General features: G+C 40.3%; 1 protein-coding gene across 1 annotated transcript in view; it reads right to left on the bottom strand.

The window, feature by feature from the left end:
• CACHD1 (cache domain containing 1) overlaps positions 1-20,631 on the bottom strand; it is a 178,338-nt gene that overhangs the window by 92,563 nt on the left and 65,144 nt on the right. The window contains exon 2 of the mRNA XM_061633316.1: positions 13,628-13,690. Coding sequence (XP_061489300.1) covers positions 13,628-13,690 — 63 coding nt within the window. The remainder of the gene's footprint in view (positions 1-13,627; positions 13,691-20,631) is intronic.

Below are 20,631 nucleotides of genomic sequence, written 5' to 3'. Positions count from 1 at the left end.
CTAATGGCTATATTTATGTCAGCTGTGAGAATCAAGAACCCTGTACCCAAACCAACAGGATAGGCATTTTTATTACCACAAATATTCACAGTTTAGCTTCTAGCCCAATTATGATTTCTGACTGCAGCTTAGCTGCTCTGAAGAAAACAGAAGCTGCACAGGATACCGCTACTGGTGAAGAAAGAGAGTAGCTCCTCTAAGAAGCATTTGACAGTAGGAGCTTCAGGGAGAGCTGAAAACGTTTGGTTCCTGTGTGTGTCCATACCGAGGCTAGGCCTAACTCCTGAAGTTAAGTTTGGTCCCTTATTTAGCCCTGAATGAAGTTATAAAGGGAGTTCCCATCTTTCTGTCTAATGTCTGTCTAGCCCAGCCTTTCCCAACCAGTGTGCCTCCAGATGTTGTTGGACCACAACTCCCATCAGCCTCAGCCAGCATTGCCAATGGTCAGGAAAGATGGGAATTGTGGTCCAACAACATCTGGAGGCACACTGGTTGGGAAAGGCTGGTCTAGCCTGTCTATGGCACCAACTGGAGCTAGTCCCCTAGGTAGCCTCAGACCTCCTGTTTGCATACACCTATGCGAAGTCAAGATGGAGTCTACGACTGCTGACAGGTATCCCTGTCCTCAACACCTAACCACAGCCAAGCTGGATGTGGCATGTATGGTGACAATGGCAGCCTTAGGGAGGGTACACAGAGTCAATCCCTCCTGGGCCAATTAAGGTGCCATGAGGGCAAATGGTACTATCTTAGAGGTCTTTGTGAATCTCCTTCATGGTAAGGGAAGAAGGAGGGAGTGCAAGAGTAGACCTATGGATAAGTCACATTGAGATAAGCCATTTCCTCCCTCCTAGGCACCTGGACCGGGAATAACAGCTTAATCTTTATTTTATTTATTTATTTATTTATTTTATTATGAGATTTGTTAGTTGCCCATCTGGCTGGTTGGCCAGCCACTCTGGGCGACGTACAAGATAAAACAGTACATAAAACAATTAAAAATTTAAAAAACACAGTAAAAACTAACCCTTCCCAAAAGCCTGTCTAAAAAGCCAGGTCTTCAGGGTCCAGCGGAGGCTCATTATAGATGGGGCATGGCGTAGATCATTTGGGAGAAGATTCCATAGGGTGGGGGCCACTATTGAGAAGGCCCTCTCTCGAGTCCTCACCAGTCTAGCTGTTTTGACTGGTGGGATCCAGAGAAGGTCCTCTGAGGCTGATCTTGTTGAGCGGCATCCCTGTCGATGCTGGAGGCGCTCCTTCAGATAAGTTGGGCCACAACCATATAGGGTTTTAAAGGTTAAGACCAACACCTTGAATTGGGCTCGGTACACAACTGGTAACCAATGCAACTCCTTCAACGCAGGAGTGATGTGATCTCTACGGCGGCTGCCTGCAATCAGACGTGCCGCTGCATTCTGCACCAGCTGTAACTTCCGAACCGTTTTCAAGGGTAACCCCACGTAGAGCACATTACAATAGTCTAGGCGAGTGGTGATCAGGGCATGTACCACCGGTGGGAGCAGATGATTGGGAAGGTAGGGGCATAGCCTCCATATTAGATGGAGTTGATACAGAGCTGCCCGGCTCACAGCCGAAACTTGAGCCTCCATGGACAGCTGGGAGTCAAGAATGACCCCCAGGCTACGGACCTGGTCTTTCAGGGGCAATCGTACCCCGTTAATCTTGGTTGTACGGCATACAGATCTACTGATGGGATATCTGGATATGTGTAAGAGACTGAAGACTTGCTTGTTGAGAGTTCTCCCCCTTGATCATATCTGAAGATTTTTCAGATAAATCTAGCAGCAGACTGATTCTTCTTTATGTGTTGTGAGGACCAACAAGAGGGAGCAGCGTCTGAGGGAGAATCAGGTCATTCTGTTGTCTAGCTCATTGAAGATAAGCAGTGCTTTATGCAATTCCACCTGCCCTGTATCGTGAGCTTCTGCTAGTGAGTTTCCCAGTCCTGTAGGTTGGCAGACATCATTACTGTTGTACAGATACAATCTTTCAATGGGAGGCCCTTTGTCAGGTGGTTCCAACGCAACCACCATGAGGGGGAATGGCGAAACTGATGTGAGGTGGAACTGAGTTTGTAAGTGCTGTGGGGAATATATGTTCTTGCAAGGGAAACAGGACACTGAAGAATTCTGGAACATAACCCAGCCTTGGTCCTAGATCTATGCCCTACTTGATCATGTCCAGCAGTTGAATGGAAGGTGTCAGAAGCTCCTGTGGGGGTGTGCATGATGTCCTCTAAATGTACCAGGTTGTTAGTGGGCCAAAGTGGTTTTTTAGTACATTATTAGTAATTTGTGGCCCACCAGATGCTGCAAGTTTGATTGCTGGCTCTTCTGTGCTTCATAAGAGCAGTGGAGAACCTATCAGGATATCATCCAGGTGGGAATAGAGTTTCATGCCCTGGAAATGCAGATGCACCACTAGGGCTTCCATGATTCTGAATGGCTTGTCCACAAATAGGTAACATGTGCTGTTCAAAGTTGTAATGAGATAAATTTAATATGCTTTGGGAACTGGCTCATGGCAGTATAAACCTTAAAGTCTATGGATATCAAGAATTCCCCTAACATACATCCTGAATGTTTCTCAGAGCTTCCATATGGCGCTTCCTGTATCTTGGAAATTTGATGAGGAAGAAAGATTAAGATTGCCCTCGAATCTCTGCCCCTTGAGTGCAGCCAATAAATTATAGATTTGGATGAGTTAAAAACTGTCATACGGGATGTGTGTGCATTGTAATCTAAGCCTTTTTATTAAGGAGTCTGTAACCTGTATGTATTGTTGTCAGTTTGTCTTTAAGGACCAATTGCTGTGGCTGACCTTTGTCTTATAACTGATTGGCATGAGAAACAATGTTTAGACTGCATGGGCTGAGCTGATGCATCTTGCTGGATTTTAATGGTTGCTGGTCACATGGATCTTATTCTATTTCAGACAGATCTGAAAGATCTGAAGTCCCTGAGCCTAAAGGATGAACCTCTGGTAAAGTGAACAACCTTAGGCTTTGGTTTAGGTTCCTCAAATAGCCCAAAGATGGCATTGTGTTCTACACCAATTCTCAAAAAGGCAGTGCCATCTATCCAGAGCTTCGCTGCCCTGAAGAATGGAAGCTCTACAGGATGCTCAGAGTGCCAGTGCCAGTGCCAATGCTTCACACAGACACTTGACTGTGAAGCCCAACTTGTGCTCCATAACATCCCAGAGCTGACTTTCTCTGTCTTTGGACAGGAAACGTTTTGACACCAAAGCCAAAACAGATGAGTCAACTGCTGGTGCCCTCAGCTCTTCCATCATCATCATCATCATCATCATCATCATCATCATCATCCCAGTCGGTAATATTTGATGGCATACGACAAAGATTGTAAGGAGCCTGCCATTCAGATTTGGACAATTTCTTTAACAGGTTTAGCACCCTCACTACTTTCTCTGTTGGCTTGGGATTCATCAAGACTGTTGTCACCCCTGATGAGGTGAAAGGTGTAGGTTCAGGAGCAGTTTTCCTTCAATTCTAGGACTATCATAGCCTTAGTCAGGAATAGCATAAAACGGATAACCTGGAACTGGGATAGTTGGGCTCTACCTGGCTCCTTAGAACATTATGTTTGTCCAGAGACACTGCGGTTAAAAAAGTACATGGGAAGGCACTGGTAGAGACTGGACATTATTTGTTGTCATTTGAGGCTCAACAGATATACTAGAAATTGCCCTATTATTTTTTATCCAATCTGTTGAATCTCAGACAAAAAGGCCTTTCAGTTGTCTAATAATAATCAACATAGGAGTGTGGGTTTTTTTATATACCATGCTACCACCAGAGGTGGCAACAGAGGGAATGGCAGAGCATGAGGAAGTGTGGAGAGCAGGACCTTCTCATGGGGAGACATTACTCAGATTGAAAAGCTGGCCCCAGGATGAGGCTTTAAAGGACAAGGTGGAGATGCAGTGTCTCCCTGAGTCACCCAACCATGTGACTGTAATGCTGTGTAGGTGCTACACCCGGTAGTATAATTCAGACTGCTTCTCCTTCAGCAGACATGCTGCCTTGGTGGTGCAGAAGGTAAAAGCCTAGCCATCATGAGTTTCATTTTCAAGACCCTTTACATGGATTCAGAGAGTTTATCAACATGAACATTGAAATCACTGAGAAAGAACATGAGAATGTTATCAGAGAAGAAAGCAACTCCTGCATATCAAGATCTGATATGAAAGCTAAGAGGAACTAGGGAGTGTCATACACATTATATCAGCAATCCTTACAAACCAGTCTGTAGGACAGGGCAGCATTATTGTCCCCATATTTAAAAAGGAAGGGTCTGAGGCCAGTCTGTGAGTTCAAAACTGAGATAAAATCTTAATTTGGCCAACCAGGTCTTACCACTGCATGCCCACAGTTCTACAAAATAGTGTTAGCTATATGGGAGAAATGGAAGTCAGTATGAAAAGCATCTTAGCTGGAGTCTAAGTTAAAATGATTTTCATGAAGGATGTTGAAGATGGATATTAATTACATAGTTCTGCTGCTGTTATTTATTTTGAAAAGTAGGATTAACTTTCCTGACCCCAAGTCCTTCTCACCTCATCTCAGTCTGCGTCTGTGTTAGAATTGCTTTTTAATATGTTTTTTAAAAAACCTTTTTTTAAACATGTTTTAACCCCTTTTTTTAAGATGTCTTTAAAGCTTTTTAAAAAATGTTTTTAAAGTTGTTTTGTTTTAATGTTTTTAGTGCTTTTGTTTGCCGCCCTGAGCTTCTGATGGGGGGAAGGGTGGGATATAAATTAAATAATAAATAAATAAATAATAAAATAAATCATATCATAGTCCACCCAAAACAAAATGTATCACATTCACTTCAGGAACTGAAAATGGCGGAGGTGCAACAGCTACGGACGAGGAAGCTCCACCACTGACGGCTTTTATGGGGTAATTTTCTATATAAATTCCCCTTGCCGGAGGCTACAACATACTGGAAATACGGGGCAGCCTCCCCCCTCTTTATGCCGTCTCCCTCGTACCTTACTAGGATGCAGCTTGGTGCTTTCGTCTGCGCCGGGCTACTGCCGCCGCTGCAGTCACGCCGAGCCGGGCTGGAGCTGGAGCTGGGCTGGGGCTGTGGCCTTTCGGCAGGTCTGATGCCGCGGCCTGTCCCTGGGAGCACCATGCTGTTGCGATGATCTTTCGGTGAATGCTGAGGGCGGGGGAGCGCCCCTGCAGCCGCCACTATCTTACCATCTGACCTCTGTCTGCTTGCCCTTAATATCGACAGCGTTTACATCTTAATGCCTTTGTTTTTGGCTTCTGAAGAGAACTTCCCTGTTAGTCGCGACTTTAAGGGGTTTGTTTGCTGCGCCCCACCCCCCGCTGAATGTACTGGATGTTGGATGCTGAGATCAAGAGGGGGTGTTGTTTTTCGGTCTTGCATATGGACTATCACCCACACCAGTCTTTGTGCAAGGGTGGGAAGACTCACATCACGAGTTTCCATCTGAAGGCGCACATTTTGGACTATACAGATGAGAAGCCTTATTGTAACTGAATTAGTTTTTATGTTATTGTTTAGCTTTCTTGCTTAGTGTTTGGTGTTTTTGATGTTTTATATGTTTTTTGCTTTGTACGTCGCTCAGAGTGGCTGGGTAGCCAGCCAGATGAGCGACTAAGAAATCGAATAAATAAATAAATTTTATAAAATGTTGCCAATAAAATTTTCCTTCCATCTCTCAAGCTTTGTTTTGTATTCTCTATGCAGCAGAAACATGATGTCTCAGATAATTTTTCTATTACTCGGTAAGCCCTCCCAGTTATTCCTTACATTTCTCTCACAATTTTCATATAAGGACTGGATTTTTCTCTCTACTATTTAGAGGGGAGAACTTCTATAGAAATACTCTTCCAAATCAGACAACTCTAAATTTTGGAGAATACATTTTCAGGTTTTACATTTAGAACACTCTTTATTAAAATTTTAAATAATCATTTTCACTTAAAACCAACAGCTGTATTTTTTCACTTGCTTGGTTTGTAGAAAATCAGTACATTTTCTACATTATAAAAGCATTATAATGAACCAGTAACCTTCCAGAAACACTCTCAGCTGATAAATTGGCAACAAATGCTTTTAGAATGTCAGTTAAGAAGTTAATGAACAACAACAAGAGGAATGGCTGATGGAGGATTAGGTTTGCTTATAATTTGTCTGAATTTGTTTTAATATGATCCATTTGTATATATTACCCTTACTCATATATCTCTAGTATTCGCAACATTAGCGCTAAAGAACTTAGTTATTATTAAAACAGAAGTGCTCACTTACTCTTTTGCTCTTTTCAATCCTGAGCTTTTATCCATAGTAGTTATATTCTATGGGGGCCTCATCTATCTTCTCTGACAGCTAAGTATTCATCACAATACTTAAAATGTTTAGACATTTATTTATATCTTGTTAAGAGTTAATGTATGCATCTACAGCTGTGGTGTAAGCAATACCTATTGGAGGCTTTACCAGAACCCCCACCACCACTCCCTTCTTCTAAAATCCATTGTGTAATTTAACCCATATGATTTTAAGTGGTGTTCAGACCACCCAGAAAATGGTAGTGAAAGGCTTTATCCTTCAAATAAAGCCATCAAGACTGTCTTTGAAAGAATCAATATGGTTCCAGAAGGCCTAGATTTTACAGTTACTTGGACAATAAATCCTTTTAGCACTCAAATTCACACAAAGTTTTTAACATAAAGGTTGTCTTGACTACAATGTGCAGTCTGGATTGCAGATCGATAAAAGTATATCAAGACATTTAGTAATATTCATGCTCACAGCAGACTCTGTTTATTTATTTATTTATTTATCTTATGTATTTTTATAATGCCCTTCAATCAAATATCAGATACCTAGGCTGTATATTATGTGACACTGTGTCACTATACAAAAGTTGACAACAATCCTGGGGTTATTCTTTATAGCAGCTGGACTCTGTCTCCATATAACTCATAAGATTTTAAGTGGTGTTTCATGTCCCCTGAATTTCCACTATTTACAACTACTAGTAATAACCTTGTCTTCCCCAGAACTAGTGTCAGAAATTAGACATGAAGGAACAGATTAATAGTCTGGTGGAGCTCCTGGAACCAGGTTTGTTACTGGAGGCCCAGGTGGCCTCAGCGGATAGGAAAGCCTATTACCAACTTAGGCTAGAATGTCAGCTGTGACTGTTACTGGACTGGGATAGCTTGACCACAGTAGCCCAATAATCTTGGCACTGGTTAAATTCAAAATTAGATTATGACAATGCACTATGTGAAGCTTCCCCTGCAACTGGTCTAGAAACTGCAGTTAGCAATTAATACTGCAGCATTCTGCACTGAGAGAGCGATATCCTATCAGCATATTATAGCTCTGCTCAAAGTTCTGCATTGGCTGCCGATTTGCTACTGGGCCAAGTTCAAAGTTTTACTATTAGTATATTAAGTTTACCTGAAGGATCACCTTGCCCATACGTGCCTACTCAACCACTTTGATCTGCCGAACTTGTACTTTTACAAGTGCCATAGAACTTTCATTCATATCTGTGAGGAGTCAGTCCTTCAGTGTGGCAGTACGTATGCTTTAGAACTCTCCGCCTATTAACTTTAGGCAAGCACCATTGCCATACTGACTCCTTTCTCTTATGCCTGCTCATTCTAGATTCACATGAGAGGAGTTGTGTTTGCAATGGAATTAAACAATCCTTAAACTTACTTTTAAAAAGAAATAACTTTCTTGTACCCCACACCAATTGCTACCAACCGAATTTATGTATAGTTAACTTTAATGACTATTCATACTATCATGCAGATAAATTCTTATAAAACATTCTGAATACGTTCTATTGCCATTTTTAATCTTGACTGTAAACTCTTAAGGAACAAAAAAGGTAGAAAGACAAACTAAATTAGCTGTACTTAATTCTCACTGAAATCAATTGGACTTAAGTCATGTCTAACTTTTCCGTTCATTTCAATGGGACACAAGTTCAACTAACTTAGAGGGCAACCCTATACACTTGAGATACCCTAACTGAAGCCCTATTAAGATATGGTGGAAAACACATTATGCCAGTAGAACCAAGTTGCACTGGCAGAAATTAAGTTGCACCAGTGCAACTGAAACAATACACTGACCCATCAGTATGCCAGCATATACGCCAGTGCCATTCTGCTGATACAACATCAAAATCAGGTTGGAGAGGTGGATGGGACATGAACAGGATGGAGGAGTGAATCCTACACTGCTTCAAGATGTGTTTTTGGTATATTTTTAAATCTGATTTTCCAGATGAACCTATTAATCTCCTCTTTTCACACTTCAACTACTGTTTTCTTCATAACATTAGGATGGCTAAAGAACAGTAAAGGGGATGATTTATTTCCAGTCTAATTCATGCTTCTAGTTATAAGAACATTAAAATTTAATCTGGAATAACACACACACAGATTACCTTTTAAAAGCAAGAAAATACACCTACCATCTATTATCTTTGTACAATTGACTGACTGATAAATAAACTGGATTAACAGAAAACCTACTCAAAAGGGCGAAACCAAACATAATTGCTTGCAATTAGGGAATTCTTCTGCTTCCCAGCAACCTAGTTTGTAAATATCTCACCTAAAAGTATCCTTTAATGAGCTTTGTACATCATCCTTTGAAGTTTATAGCATTAGTCACTTTTTAACGACAGTGTTCTTGAATGGAATGACAACTGCTCTCATGATAATTTAAGTCAGCCTTCCCAAACTCAGAGGTCTCCAGATGTTTTGGACTATACCTCCAATCAGCTCCAGTCAGCACAGGCTGATTTAAGAACGTACCACAGCCAAGCCAGCTCAATTTCTCCAAGATAAGTGAATCACAGAAGGCAATCAACACTGACAGTTGTTTTCCATTAGCTTTTTCATATGAACATCTGTGATTTGCCAAGTAGGCCTCAAAACATTTCTCCTACCATCATCTATGGGTTCTCTGTTCAGAATCTCCCAGCTACTGGGCTATGCAAGTGGCTGATTATTAAGACTGGAATGGCAGTCTTTCCTTTTCTGTGTGACTCTGGTATTTTCCTTTGCAAAAGAGTGGTTGTTTGCTGGCTGCAGCTGTTTAGGCTGCCAGGGGATTTGGTCTCCTATTTTAGAGAGCCCCCGTAGCCTCACAGCATGGCTACAGGAGTATATTGCTATACCCATAGCATTACCTGTTCCAGAAGAGGCAATGTGGGCTCCTCCTGATTCTGTGCTTGTGGCTTGTGTGCAGGAGAAGTGTTTGTGCCGTCACCACATGTTGATTGGTGCCTTCAACACATGGGAAACAAGCAGGTGTTACTGGGAGTGATGCTGTATTTGATAGGTGGTGACAGAATTGCTAGGGACCTTTTAGAATGGTCTTCACAGTTGCTACATTGCATCTCTCCCCACCCACCCCCGCAGCTATTGTGTTTTTAGGCTGCTGCACAAAGACACAGGATCCCAACTAATTACATCGTTATAAGCTCCAGACAGTGGCTGCCATCTTAGCTAGACCACAGGACTGCCTTGCACATGTAACAAAAAATAAAGCCCTATCCTATTACAAAAATGGGGTATACACAGAACCTTTATGTTTGCCAAAGGCCCATTAAGAAGTGTAAAAATCAATTGTGCAGAAAGCAGAAAATCACTGATAGGTTCTCTGACTCTTTCACAAAGGAAATTCAACACAGTGCAGTTTTGGGTCTGGGACAACAAAAGGAGCAAGCTGGTAGCCAGTAAAAAGATGTTACCCATAGCCAAGCAGTCCTTCAAGAATATACTAATTATCTTGATACTCTTTCTGACATGATTATCAGTTAACATGTTATCAGTTATCATAGCTCAGTTGATAAACCTGTTGATTAAGATAAGTCGTGAACATTCATGTGACATGGTATTATCCACTGCCCCTCTTGAGAGAAAGTATGAGATGGGTTCAAATCACAAGAAAAAAGATTTAGACTAAATAACAGGAAGAACATCCAGATGGCATGAGCTATACAACAATAACAGACTGCCTTGAGAAATGATGGACTCTACTTCACAAGAGGTTTCAGCTGAGACTGGAAAGCCACTTATTCATAATGGTGTGGTAGTGGATTTGAGCAGGATTTGACCAGGAGCAGAGGATTGAACTAGATGATCTTTGTGGTACCTTCCAATTCTATGAGGACAAGCTCATTGATAGTAGCAAATTGGTGATACAGTACTTGCAATTACTGTGCAATAATCATAATAATGTCAACTGTCCCTGGTAGTTTCTTATTTCAAGTTCTAAAATTTGGTCAGCCAACTGCCACACATAGCAGGAAGCACTGTTCAACAAGACTCCAGCAATGGCACAGAAAGCACTCCCACTTACACTGCCTGTCAGCCTATTTAGAAATCACCCATTTGTGATTTAAAAGATAGTCTCCCTTCAAAGAGGTTGTGGCAGATTAATCCCATTTATAGTACAATTCTACGTTCTATAAATTTTACAGTACAATTTATAGTATGCGGAAGTAAGTCTCAGAAAATTCGGTCATCTCAGGTAAGTGGGCATACAAATATAACACCTCAAAACCCCTGTGAAGTTGGTTCGGTCAAGTTAGTCCACCCAGTAAATACTCGATTTGAACCCTAATCTCCCCAAGTTAGCACGGTACTACTAGACCTTATTGGCTATCACTAAATTTAATTCTGTACTGAAGTCTGCATAGAACAACAGAGTTTTTTGGTGCTACAAAGACTAAGACATTTTTGCACCATGAGCTTGTGTGGATCAAAACTCACTTCTCTAGATACATGGTACTATCCTCAGTTGATGTCCATGTGCATATGCATACACACAAAAGAGGGTAGAGGGGGATATTATTTCAAAGTGAGACCAGAATGCAAGCAATGCACAGAATAGTTGCATCCTATTACTATGCAGAGCACAAATGCGAATGCAATCCAGTCAAGACAGTAAAAGATACTGAGTGGGTGTGACTCATTCTCAACTGGTAATGATTGACAAAACAAGATGAACAGTGTACACAAACACCTAACTAGGGAGAATTGCTTTCTGGAGAAACGTAGCCACTCCCAGTCTCTATTCAGCTCAAGTCTGATAGCATCAAATCTTCAAATGAATTCCAACACAGCTGCTTCATACCAGTCTCCCTTTTGAAGGAGTATGACAGCTTTCCTGTCTGTTATTGAATGACCATGGAGATGTGTATGTTCCCCCACTGATTTCCATTTTTTAAGTTGTATTTGTTTATTATATTTTGAGGAGAGTCTGGTTTGCCTAAAAATGACTTGGCCACAGTACTCCATGTCCTGGTAACTTCCATATTGGATTATTGCAATGTGCTTTACGTGTAGCTGCTCTTGAAGACAACTTGGAAACTTCAACTGTTCCAAATGCAGCAGCCAGATTACTGGCTGGGGTTCTCTTTAGATCTCATATAATCCCTTCAGATCTCATATAATTAGAACAGCTGCATTGATTGCCAGTTTGTTTCTGGGCTCAATTCAAGATGCTCACACTAGGCAGCCTTGTCCAACCTTTGGGCCACAGATGTTGCCGGACTGCAACTCCCATCAGCCCCAGCCAGCATGGCCAATGGTCAGGAATTATGGGAACTGTAGTCCAGCAACATCTGTGGCCCAAAGGTTGGACAAGGCTGGTTTAAAGCCATAAATGACTTAGGTTCCAAATATCTGAAAGGCCACCTCCTTCCCTACAGACCCTCTTGGGTGTTGAGATCAGCAGGGTGGGCCCTTTCGGTAATTCCACAATCCTCAGAATTTTGGAAGGGGGCAGGAGAGTGTATTCTCTTGTGATGGAACTCTCTCCCCACTGAGGTGCGTCTGGCAACTTCATTGTACAGTTTCAGGAGAATGCTGAAGATACACCTCTTTAGCCTGGCCTTTGACACTTGGGACATATTTTTTCAGGACCCACCCTATTTGGGGTTTTTAAGTGGTTTTATTTGTTTTTAATGCTGCATTTCAAAATTGTTGTAACCCATCCTAGGTCCTTTGGGTGAAGGGCAGATAATAAATGTTGATGATGATGATGGAAATGGCAAAAGAGCACTACTGACACATGACGGCTTCTCAGTAAACCCAAATCTCTACTCAGGCATGAAGTCATTGGGCCAGGCACTCTATCTCAGCCTAACCTACTTCACAGGGTTGTGGTGACGAGGATAAAATGGGGACAGGAAGAACCACATTCACAGTCCTGAGCTCCTTAGAGAAACGGAAGGGTTGGATAAAACATACTAAATAAATATTCCATTTACATTTCCAGTAAAATATGAGGTGAGATAATGATTCATTTGTGTTAGTTTGAAAATAAAAACCTAATATGGAAAGAAGGGTGCTTGCTTTAGAATAAGACTCTAGTCTATTTCAGACCCAAATGAGAATACAGTAACTGATAGCATCTTGTTGCTAGTGTATTTCCCATGCTTGCCCCACAACATCATGGAAAGATAGATCAACTCTATATTCCCTTTTAAGAACACTTCACTTCTCTTCAGATTAATGTACAAGAGAGATTTCTTATGGGGAAAGGAGGGAATGGGTAGTTGCCAGGAGATGCATTGGGTTTTCCTTCTCCATTCTTTCCCCCATAGCCATATACACATAACATAAGCCAGTGGCTTTCTCTCTGTGTTCTGAGGAACTCTGGGGTAACAGAGAAGCTGGGCAGAGTTCATCAATGAGAAGATCAATCTTGGAAGACAACCCTCCTTCAACATTAGGTTTTCTAGGGAAACTCAGTTCACATAGATTGATGCGCAAGTCCAAGAGGCCTAGCCAGTGTGCCATATAAAATGACTGTGTGCCCTAGAATAAACCCTAGTATACTTTGGAACATACAGGGGGAAAGTTTAAATCCTTTCTATCAGCATTTCAGAAAGTAGAGTGCCAAACAACCTCCTTGCCAGTTCGAATCAGTGCAGTATAGAAGGCCATGTAACCCGCCCCTTGTGTTTATCATCAGCACTGGGGATAATTGGTGCAGTTGCTGCTTCTTTTTGTTTCTTCTGCAGGCTTTTTGCTTCCAAATGGTCCTTCTCTGTGGGCCCACATGGCCCTGCTCATTCCATCATCCTTTGATCTACTTTCCCCCCAAGCAGAGGACAAGCCAAGTGCTTCCAGATGAACTGCCTTTGTTTTGTTTTGTCTTATTTACACTTCAGGAGGTTTGAATGCTGTTTTCTTGACTCAGAGAAACTTTACCACAGAATCCTAGCATTCATAAGCAGCCATCCACAGGTATCAAAGGGAAGAGAAATGTAGAATGACAGAGTCAACTCCAATTATCTTTGTAAAAAATCATGCAACTCATCAAATAGTAAGCAGTGTTGAAATCTGCCTATGCCAAAATATATTAAACTTCAACTCTTACTACATACAAGCATTTGAAACAAGAACCCGAACATGGACAAGTGAAGAAAGCAAATTCACACATAATAGAAACCAGCTATTTCACATTTAGAATTTTAGGGTGAAATTTGTAAAAATGTTAGATTGCTACTATAGTGTTGCTACCATAACATTAATCAGGAAAATAATTCTTACCTGCTGAACTTCACTTTCTCCATTTGAGATTTTTTCTGTGTACACAAAGGAATTGAATATCCGCTGTAATGAAGTTAAGAAAGACTGCTTAGACACATTGGCACAATAGTAATGATTAAGCACATTCAGGCAAAAAAGCTATCTACAGAACTGGCAATATAAAATACAAGACTGAAAATTAAAAGAATTATGATAATAGAGACTGAAAAACAACACCGGGTTTCATTATGAACACATATGCTTCCATAATTAAATTAAACAGATGTTTGTGTGTTGTGGGAAAATATAGGATATTGCAACCAGAGTGCCTGCCATTGAATCCACGTGGTATGAATTTAAAATGCTATGCTTCACATTTGAAACCTGGTTTCCCCCCATATATAGTAATTGTTTACATATACCATGCAGTAAATCCAATGCAGCTCTTTCAAAAAAAAAAATTCAAGTTCTTTTTTTCATATTCTAAATTTCATGAGGAGTCTATCTAGATTTCACTTACACTCAACTGGTTTTGTTTTGGGGCTCTGTGGGAAAGGGAGTAGCTCCCTTTTCCCACTGTGAACATACACACTGATGAAGGCAAATGCACAGAAAAAGTGAAATCTCCATACACCCATACACAAAGCTAACTTACACTACTCACACACACACAAGCACACAAACAAGCTCTGCCTGCTCCTTCCCTACTGCTCTCTGCTTTCTCATTCTCCACTCAAGTCCTGCTGCTCTTCTCCCTTTCACACATGTGGGTCACCAGTAGCGAGGAAGCCAAGAGGTATGGTGGAGAATCCTTACCTATAAAGCAATCAGCCTGCCTTGCACTGGGTTGGTGAGAGGAAGCCTATCCATCCCTTCAGACAAACTGAGAGAGCCCCCTGAGAGGCCAAAATCTGCTCAATCTATCCCAGCCCCGAAAACTCTTAAAGTGTTTGGCTTGGGTGGAAAGGAGACAGTGCATTGCTTCCATTCAGTCAATGCCATCAAGAGCCTTCAATAACCTTCTCACAGGTTGTGATAGGCTTTTTCCCAAAGTAATGGGAAGGGAATCTTGAACGCAGTGGATGTACAGTATGTGACAAACCATAATTCTGCTGAGGCCAATCCGTCCTTCCTCCCCATATGATGGGGAGGGAAACTGGATCTGGCCAGTGGGACAGATCTCTAATTCTCTACCCCCTACAGGTGGGTGGGAATGTCCACCTGTCAATCACCTGACATCAAGTGATTGATGCCTGTCAATATTTAAAGGAGGCTGCTGTGACCACCGATCAGCTGATTGATGGCTACAGCAACTTCCTCTGAAGAAGTATTTTGAGCACCAATAGGCAGACTGGTGCTGGGAGCACACCTTCAAAGGAGGTTGCTGTAACAAGTGATCAGCTATTTAGTAGTTACAGGGAGCCCCTTGGAAGTCCATTTGGAGAATGCAGTTTAGAGTCCAAAGGAAGTATTTTTCCCTCTGCAGATGTCTGTCCACATAGATTGATCAAAATAGCAAAGACATATGTTGAAAGCGAAAGTCGACAAATCACATAAACCAGAATTTTAATATTCATATAAGTAATGAAGCATAGGCAAAGAACTGTATTTGTATCACTGCTTTACATAATACATATGAATATGTATGTGTGAATTTTAGAAGAAAAAACAGATTACCTCCACTGGAAAAAAAATTATTATTTATTTATTATTTAATTTATTTTATATTCCGCCCTTCCTCCCAGCAGGAGCCCAGGGCGGCTTTTTCCAGCTCACTTTCTACACTCAAGCTGATAGTGTTGCTGGGATGTCTGAATTTAATTTCTTTTCATTTTCTAAGCCCATATTTCTATTGCTAACATACCAATATCATGTAACTAAATACCCCTACAATTCCTATCCAAAAGGCTACAAATCAATAGTCAGGTGGAGGGTGTTATTTATATATCCTAATTTTTCCAAGTTTTAGATATACTGTGAACCTGGTTTAAAATGAAATCGAGGCCCAGTTCATACATAACACTAACTAAGCCAAACCATAGCTTAGCATGAACAAGCAAATATGCAAGTTCCTGAAGTGAAGACCATGGCCACTGCACTCTCCTCTAGTTCTGCCACACCACCTGAAGCAAAGGCATGGTTTGGCTTAGCTTTGCATATACAGTGCCTTGCAAAAGTACTCTGACCCCTAACCAATGCTCTCATTTTACTGAATTATAAATGGTACATTGTAATTTCATTCTGTATGGTATTTTATTTTGAAACACTAAAACTCAAAATCAATTATTGCAAGGTGACATTGGTTTTATGTTGGGAAATGTTTGTAAGAAATATAAAAAACTGAAACATCTTGCTTGCATAAGTATTCAACCCCCACACATTAATATTTGGTAGTGCTTTGAGTTTTGGCCAAAAAGCTCTTTCTTGGTCTCATCTGACCACACAACCTTTTCCCATGTGGCAGCTGGGGCACTCTCATGCTTTCTGGCAAACTCCAGACGTGCTTTCAGATGGTACTTTTAGAGTAACGGCTTCTTTCTTGCCACCCTCCCATACAGGCCAGTGTTATCCAGAGCTCTTGATATGGTTGACTGGTGCACCATTACTCCACTCCCAGCTACTGAATTCTGTAGCTCCTTCAAAAGTATTGTTGGCCTCTTTGTGGCTTCTCTCACAAGTCTTGTTTGAGTACTGAGTTTTTTTTTTTTTTTATTATTATTATTATTATTATTATTATTATTATTATTATTATTATTATTATTATTTATTCCATTTGTATCCCGCCCTTCCTCCCAGCAGGAGCCCAGGGTGGCAAACAAAGCACTAAAACACTTTAAAACATCATAAAAACAGATCTTAAAATACATTAAAACAAAACAGCATTAAAAACATTTTAAAAAAAACCTTTAAAAGGGTTAAAAACATTATTAAAAAACATATTAAACAATTCTGACACAGATGCAGACTGGGATAGGTCTCAACTTAAAAGGCTTGTTGAAAGAGGAAAGTCTTCAAAAGGTGTCGAAAAGATAGCAGAGATGGCGCCTGCCTAATATTCAAAGGGAGGGAATTCCACAGGATAGGTGCCGCCACACTAAAGATCTGTTTCCTATATTGTGAAGAACGAACCTCCTGATAAGATGGTATCTGCAGGAGGCCCTCACCAACAGAGCGCAGTGATCGACTGGGCATATAAGGGGTAAGACGGTCCTTCAGGTATCCTGGTCCTGAGCTGTATAGGTCTTTGTACGCCAAAACTAGAACCTTGAACTTGGCCCGGTAGCAAATGGGCAGCCAGTGCAATTCTTTCAGCAGCGAGGTGACATGTTGGCAATACCCTGCTCCAGTGAGCAGTCTCGCCACCGCATTTTGCACCAGCTGCAGCTCCCGGACCAACCTCAAGGGCAGCCCCATATAGAGAACATTACAGTAATCCAGCCAGTATTGATGGACGGCCTTTTCTTGACAGTGCCTGGGTGGTGTGATGCAGCTGCCACTTCATGATTATTGATCCAACTGTACTCACTGGGATATCCAAACACTTGGATATTATTTTGTACCCTTTTCCTAATCTATGCATTTGTATTACATTATCTCTCACTTCTGTAGAATGCTCTTTGGTCTTCATTTTCCTTCAGATCCACAGCCCGACCAATGATCCTTCAACAGTGGGGGTTTTATCCTGACAATATGACAGCAAATTTAATGGCTCACAGATGGAGGCCAATGGTAAGGTAACTGTCCTCAATAGGGCAATTTCTTTTAATTGTGTAAACTGGGAGCTTCCACAGCGCAGGGGTTGAATACTTATGCCAGCAACATGTTTCACTTTTTATGTTTCTTACAAACATTTCCCAACATAAAACCAATGTCACCTTACAATAACAGATTCTGAGTTTCAGTGTTTTAAAATAAGATATCATACAGAACGAAATTACAATGTACCATTTGTAATACAGTAAATTAGAGCATTGGTCAGGGGTCTGAGTACTTTTGCAAGACACTGTAAATCCAAGCTCATGGTGTCTCTTACTGCATGTTTGTTCCTTTGTGCTAATCTATGGTTTGGCTTAGCCTTGCTTGTGAATCAGGTTTGAATGGGAAAAAAGCATATTAAAGTTTACACGCATCTTTTAAACCTACTGCCCTCTATTACACATACTGAATTAAACCCTGCTTTCCTACTCACAAAAAAGGTCTTGAGTGAAAATATTTGACTTCTGATGCCAAGCAAGATACAATACCTCATGTATTATATAACATTCATTATTGTGCCGAATTACAAATATTCAGAACTATCAATTCAATAAAGCAGCATAAATATTTATTTTCTGTGTCATGGAGAACTAGTTATTCAAAGAGCAAGTGGAAAGCATGCTTAACCAAGACTGTGGCCCTGTCTTAAAAAAAAAAAAAAGTGAGACGGCACGTGTACAGAGAAAGCCAAACCTGAACTACTTTAATTTTACAATACCCCTACCTCCTACCCCAGCCTGTAAGCTAGGTATGGGGAACCTGTGGCCCTCCAGATGTTGTTGGACTCCAACTTCCATCAGTCCCAGACAGCATGTCTAATTTTCAAGAACTGTGGAAGCTAGAGTCCAGCAACATATGAACGGCTAAAGGCTCCTCATCTCTGCTTTAGGCAGCTATAATTATGTGGCATAAAAGGTATCTATGCCACATGGTCAGAGGTTTTAGATTATGATTTTGATGTCATAAAAACTTCATTTACTTGCAAACTAATATGTTTTAACTGTTATAGCAACCATATAATATGCACTCTTGCTCAGGTAATAAATGAATTACAAAAAGGGAAACTCAAATCAACAGTTTAAATTATGATTAAACTCTTTACTTAAAAAAAAACTTAAATCACAGGCATGTTGCTTACCTTTCCAAACATCTTTTCAAAGAATGACTTTATTGTAAAAGATAAAAATATATGGCTGACTATATTGTGACAACAGATTGCACATTGCATTATATTGATTTAGCTGTCCAGTTTAGTTCTCTGACCTCTACTTTGTATGTAGTGCTTTACTGTTGAGCCAAGGATGCAACCAGCTTATCTCAACTACATTTAGCATCCAATCAAATAAAGATATAAACAGCAGATTGGCAGGTCAAATTCTTTCCTCAGCAGTTCTATTGCCATTATTTAGAGAAGATATAATATAACCATAATCATACAAAATACTGTGAAATAATCTTAGGTTTTGTTCCACTGAGCTTATGACTGTCACTTTCCCTTATTCCTTTCCCTCTTGGGGACTTCAGGAATTTAAGAAATTTGACCTCTTAATTCTAAGGCCACCCCTGGAGAGGGCAGCAGTAAATCTTCTGAGTTACAAGTCCCAGTGAGCCTACAAGGATTAAAAAGGCAAAATACAACTATTATGAAAAGGCCCAACACTGAAACTTCCTCTCATTCTACACTTTTATTAAAAGCTCTGATCCGTTTCTAAGCCTACAAACATCTCTCCTATTCCACCCAATTCAGAGGAGAAGCTAATTTAACATCAGAAGAAAATACATTAAAGGTGTCGTTTTGATGCAAAATGAACTGCATTTTCTTTTCCACTCAGAAATCGCTGAATATCTGGATATCAAAGGAAACAAGGAAATGTTAGCTATCACTGTCACTGAGGTTTCTAACTATAATATGAAGCTGGCCTAACATGAGCGTCTACAGATCTATGAGCAGCATTAAAAATAATAAGTACAGTTATGGGCAAAAGATAATAATTTCCCATTTGGTTACTTAGTTTTATGTTTTTAAGTAAGAGTTCTTATTTGTTTTAATGGAAAAATTTACTATAAAATACTCCTCTACTTTTTGCTTAGTATCTTAAATTTTGCTGCATAACTGTAGCATCTTGGTACTGTGAACATGGAAAAGTTCTGTCTCCTCTCCCCATGATACCTGTAATTAAATGAAGAAAAAATTATGTGATTGCAAGCAAAGCAATTAAGAGTTATATGGATAACGGACTGCAATCCTGCATGTGTTTGCAATACTTTTATTATTTATGATTTATTTATTTATTCTATTATATATAAATATAGATTGATTAAATTTATATGGCTTATGTGTATTTATCTATACATGACATACGCCACAAATTGCCATCATCATTCCATTTTAATAAATGAATGGCATATACAAGTTCATGTATACACCTGGTTCATATGTTGTTTTCTTCATGTGTTAGAATCCAACAGTTAAAAACTGCCAGATTTATTTATGTATTTATCTGAAGTATTTATAACCTACTCTTTATTGAGTATTTTCAATCCCGGTGTGGAGAACAATGAAATTAAGTAATAATATATGGGGAAAAGGGAAAAAACAATATACAAAACTTACAAAATCCATAAAAGCAGGTCCAATAAATTATGAACAAATTAACAGCTCCACCACAAAGCTAAACTACAATTAGAATTTCCAGTTTAATCAAATACCTAGATACAGAGAACACTTACTTGACCAAGCAACCAAATGGTCTTAGGAACAGTTCCCACCCACCTCTCCACTCCCAATCCACTTCCCCTCCATCTCTCACACAAAGAGGGCCCAATTCTGTGTCAACAGACTCTCGCTTTGTGGCTTTGGAGCAACTTAACACCTTTTACTCCCACTCTCCAACCCATACAGGTTCTCACCTTGAGAGTTTGAGTGGCACACTGTGAAACAGCCTAGCAATATGGTAACCAATTGTACCATAATATGTTTTATCAACCTGTGAACCAGGCTAGCACCATTGCAACTAATTGTTAACATAGTATGCTGTCTACATGAACTGATCTATGTTCCAAGGTTTTTTTGTTGACATTTAAAGCCCTAAACACCTTTGGACCAGGATATCTAGCAGACTGCCTTCCCCAATACAGACCAAGATGATCTTTAAAATATTCTGGGTAATTCTTGGGTAATTAATGAGGTGAAGTCAGTAGTGTTCTTTAAACTCCACTTAAAAACTTGTATGTTTATGCAAGTTTGCCCAGACTCTGATTTTTCATGT

Source organism: Rhineura floridana, chromosome 6, assembly GCF_030035675.1.
Source record: "Rhineura floridana isolate rRhiFlo1 chromosome 6, rRhiFlo1.hap2, whole genome shotgun sequence".
NCBI lineage: Eukaryota > Metazoa > Chordata > Lepidosauria > Squamata > Rhineuridae > Rhineura > Rhineura floridana.
This window is presented reverse-complemented; position numbering and strand designations above follow the sequence as displayed.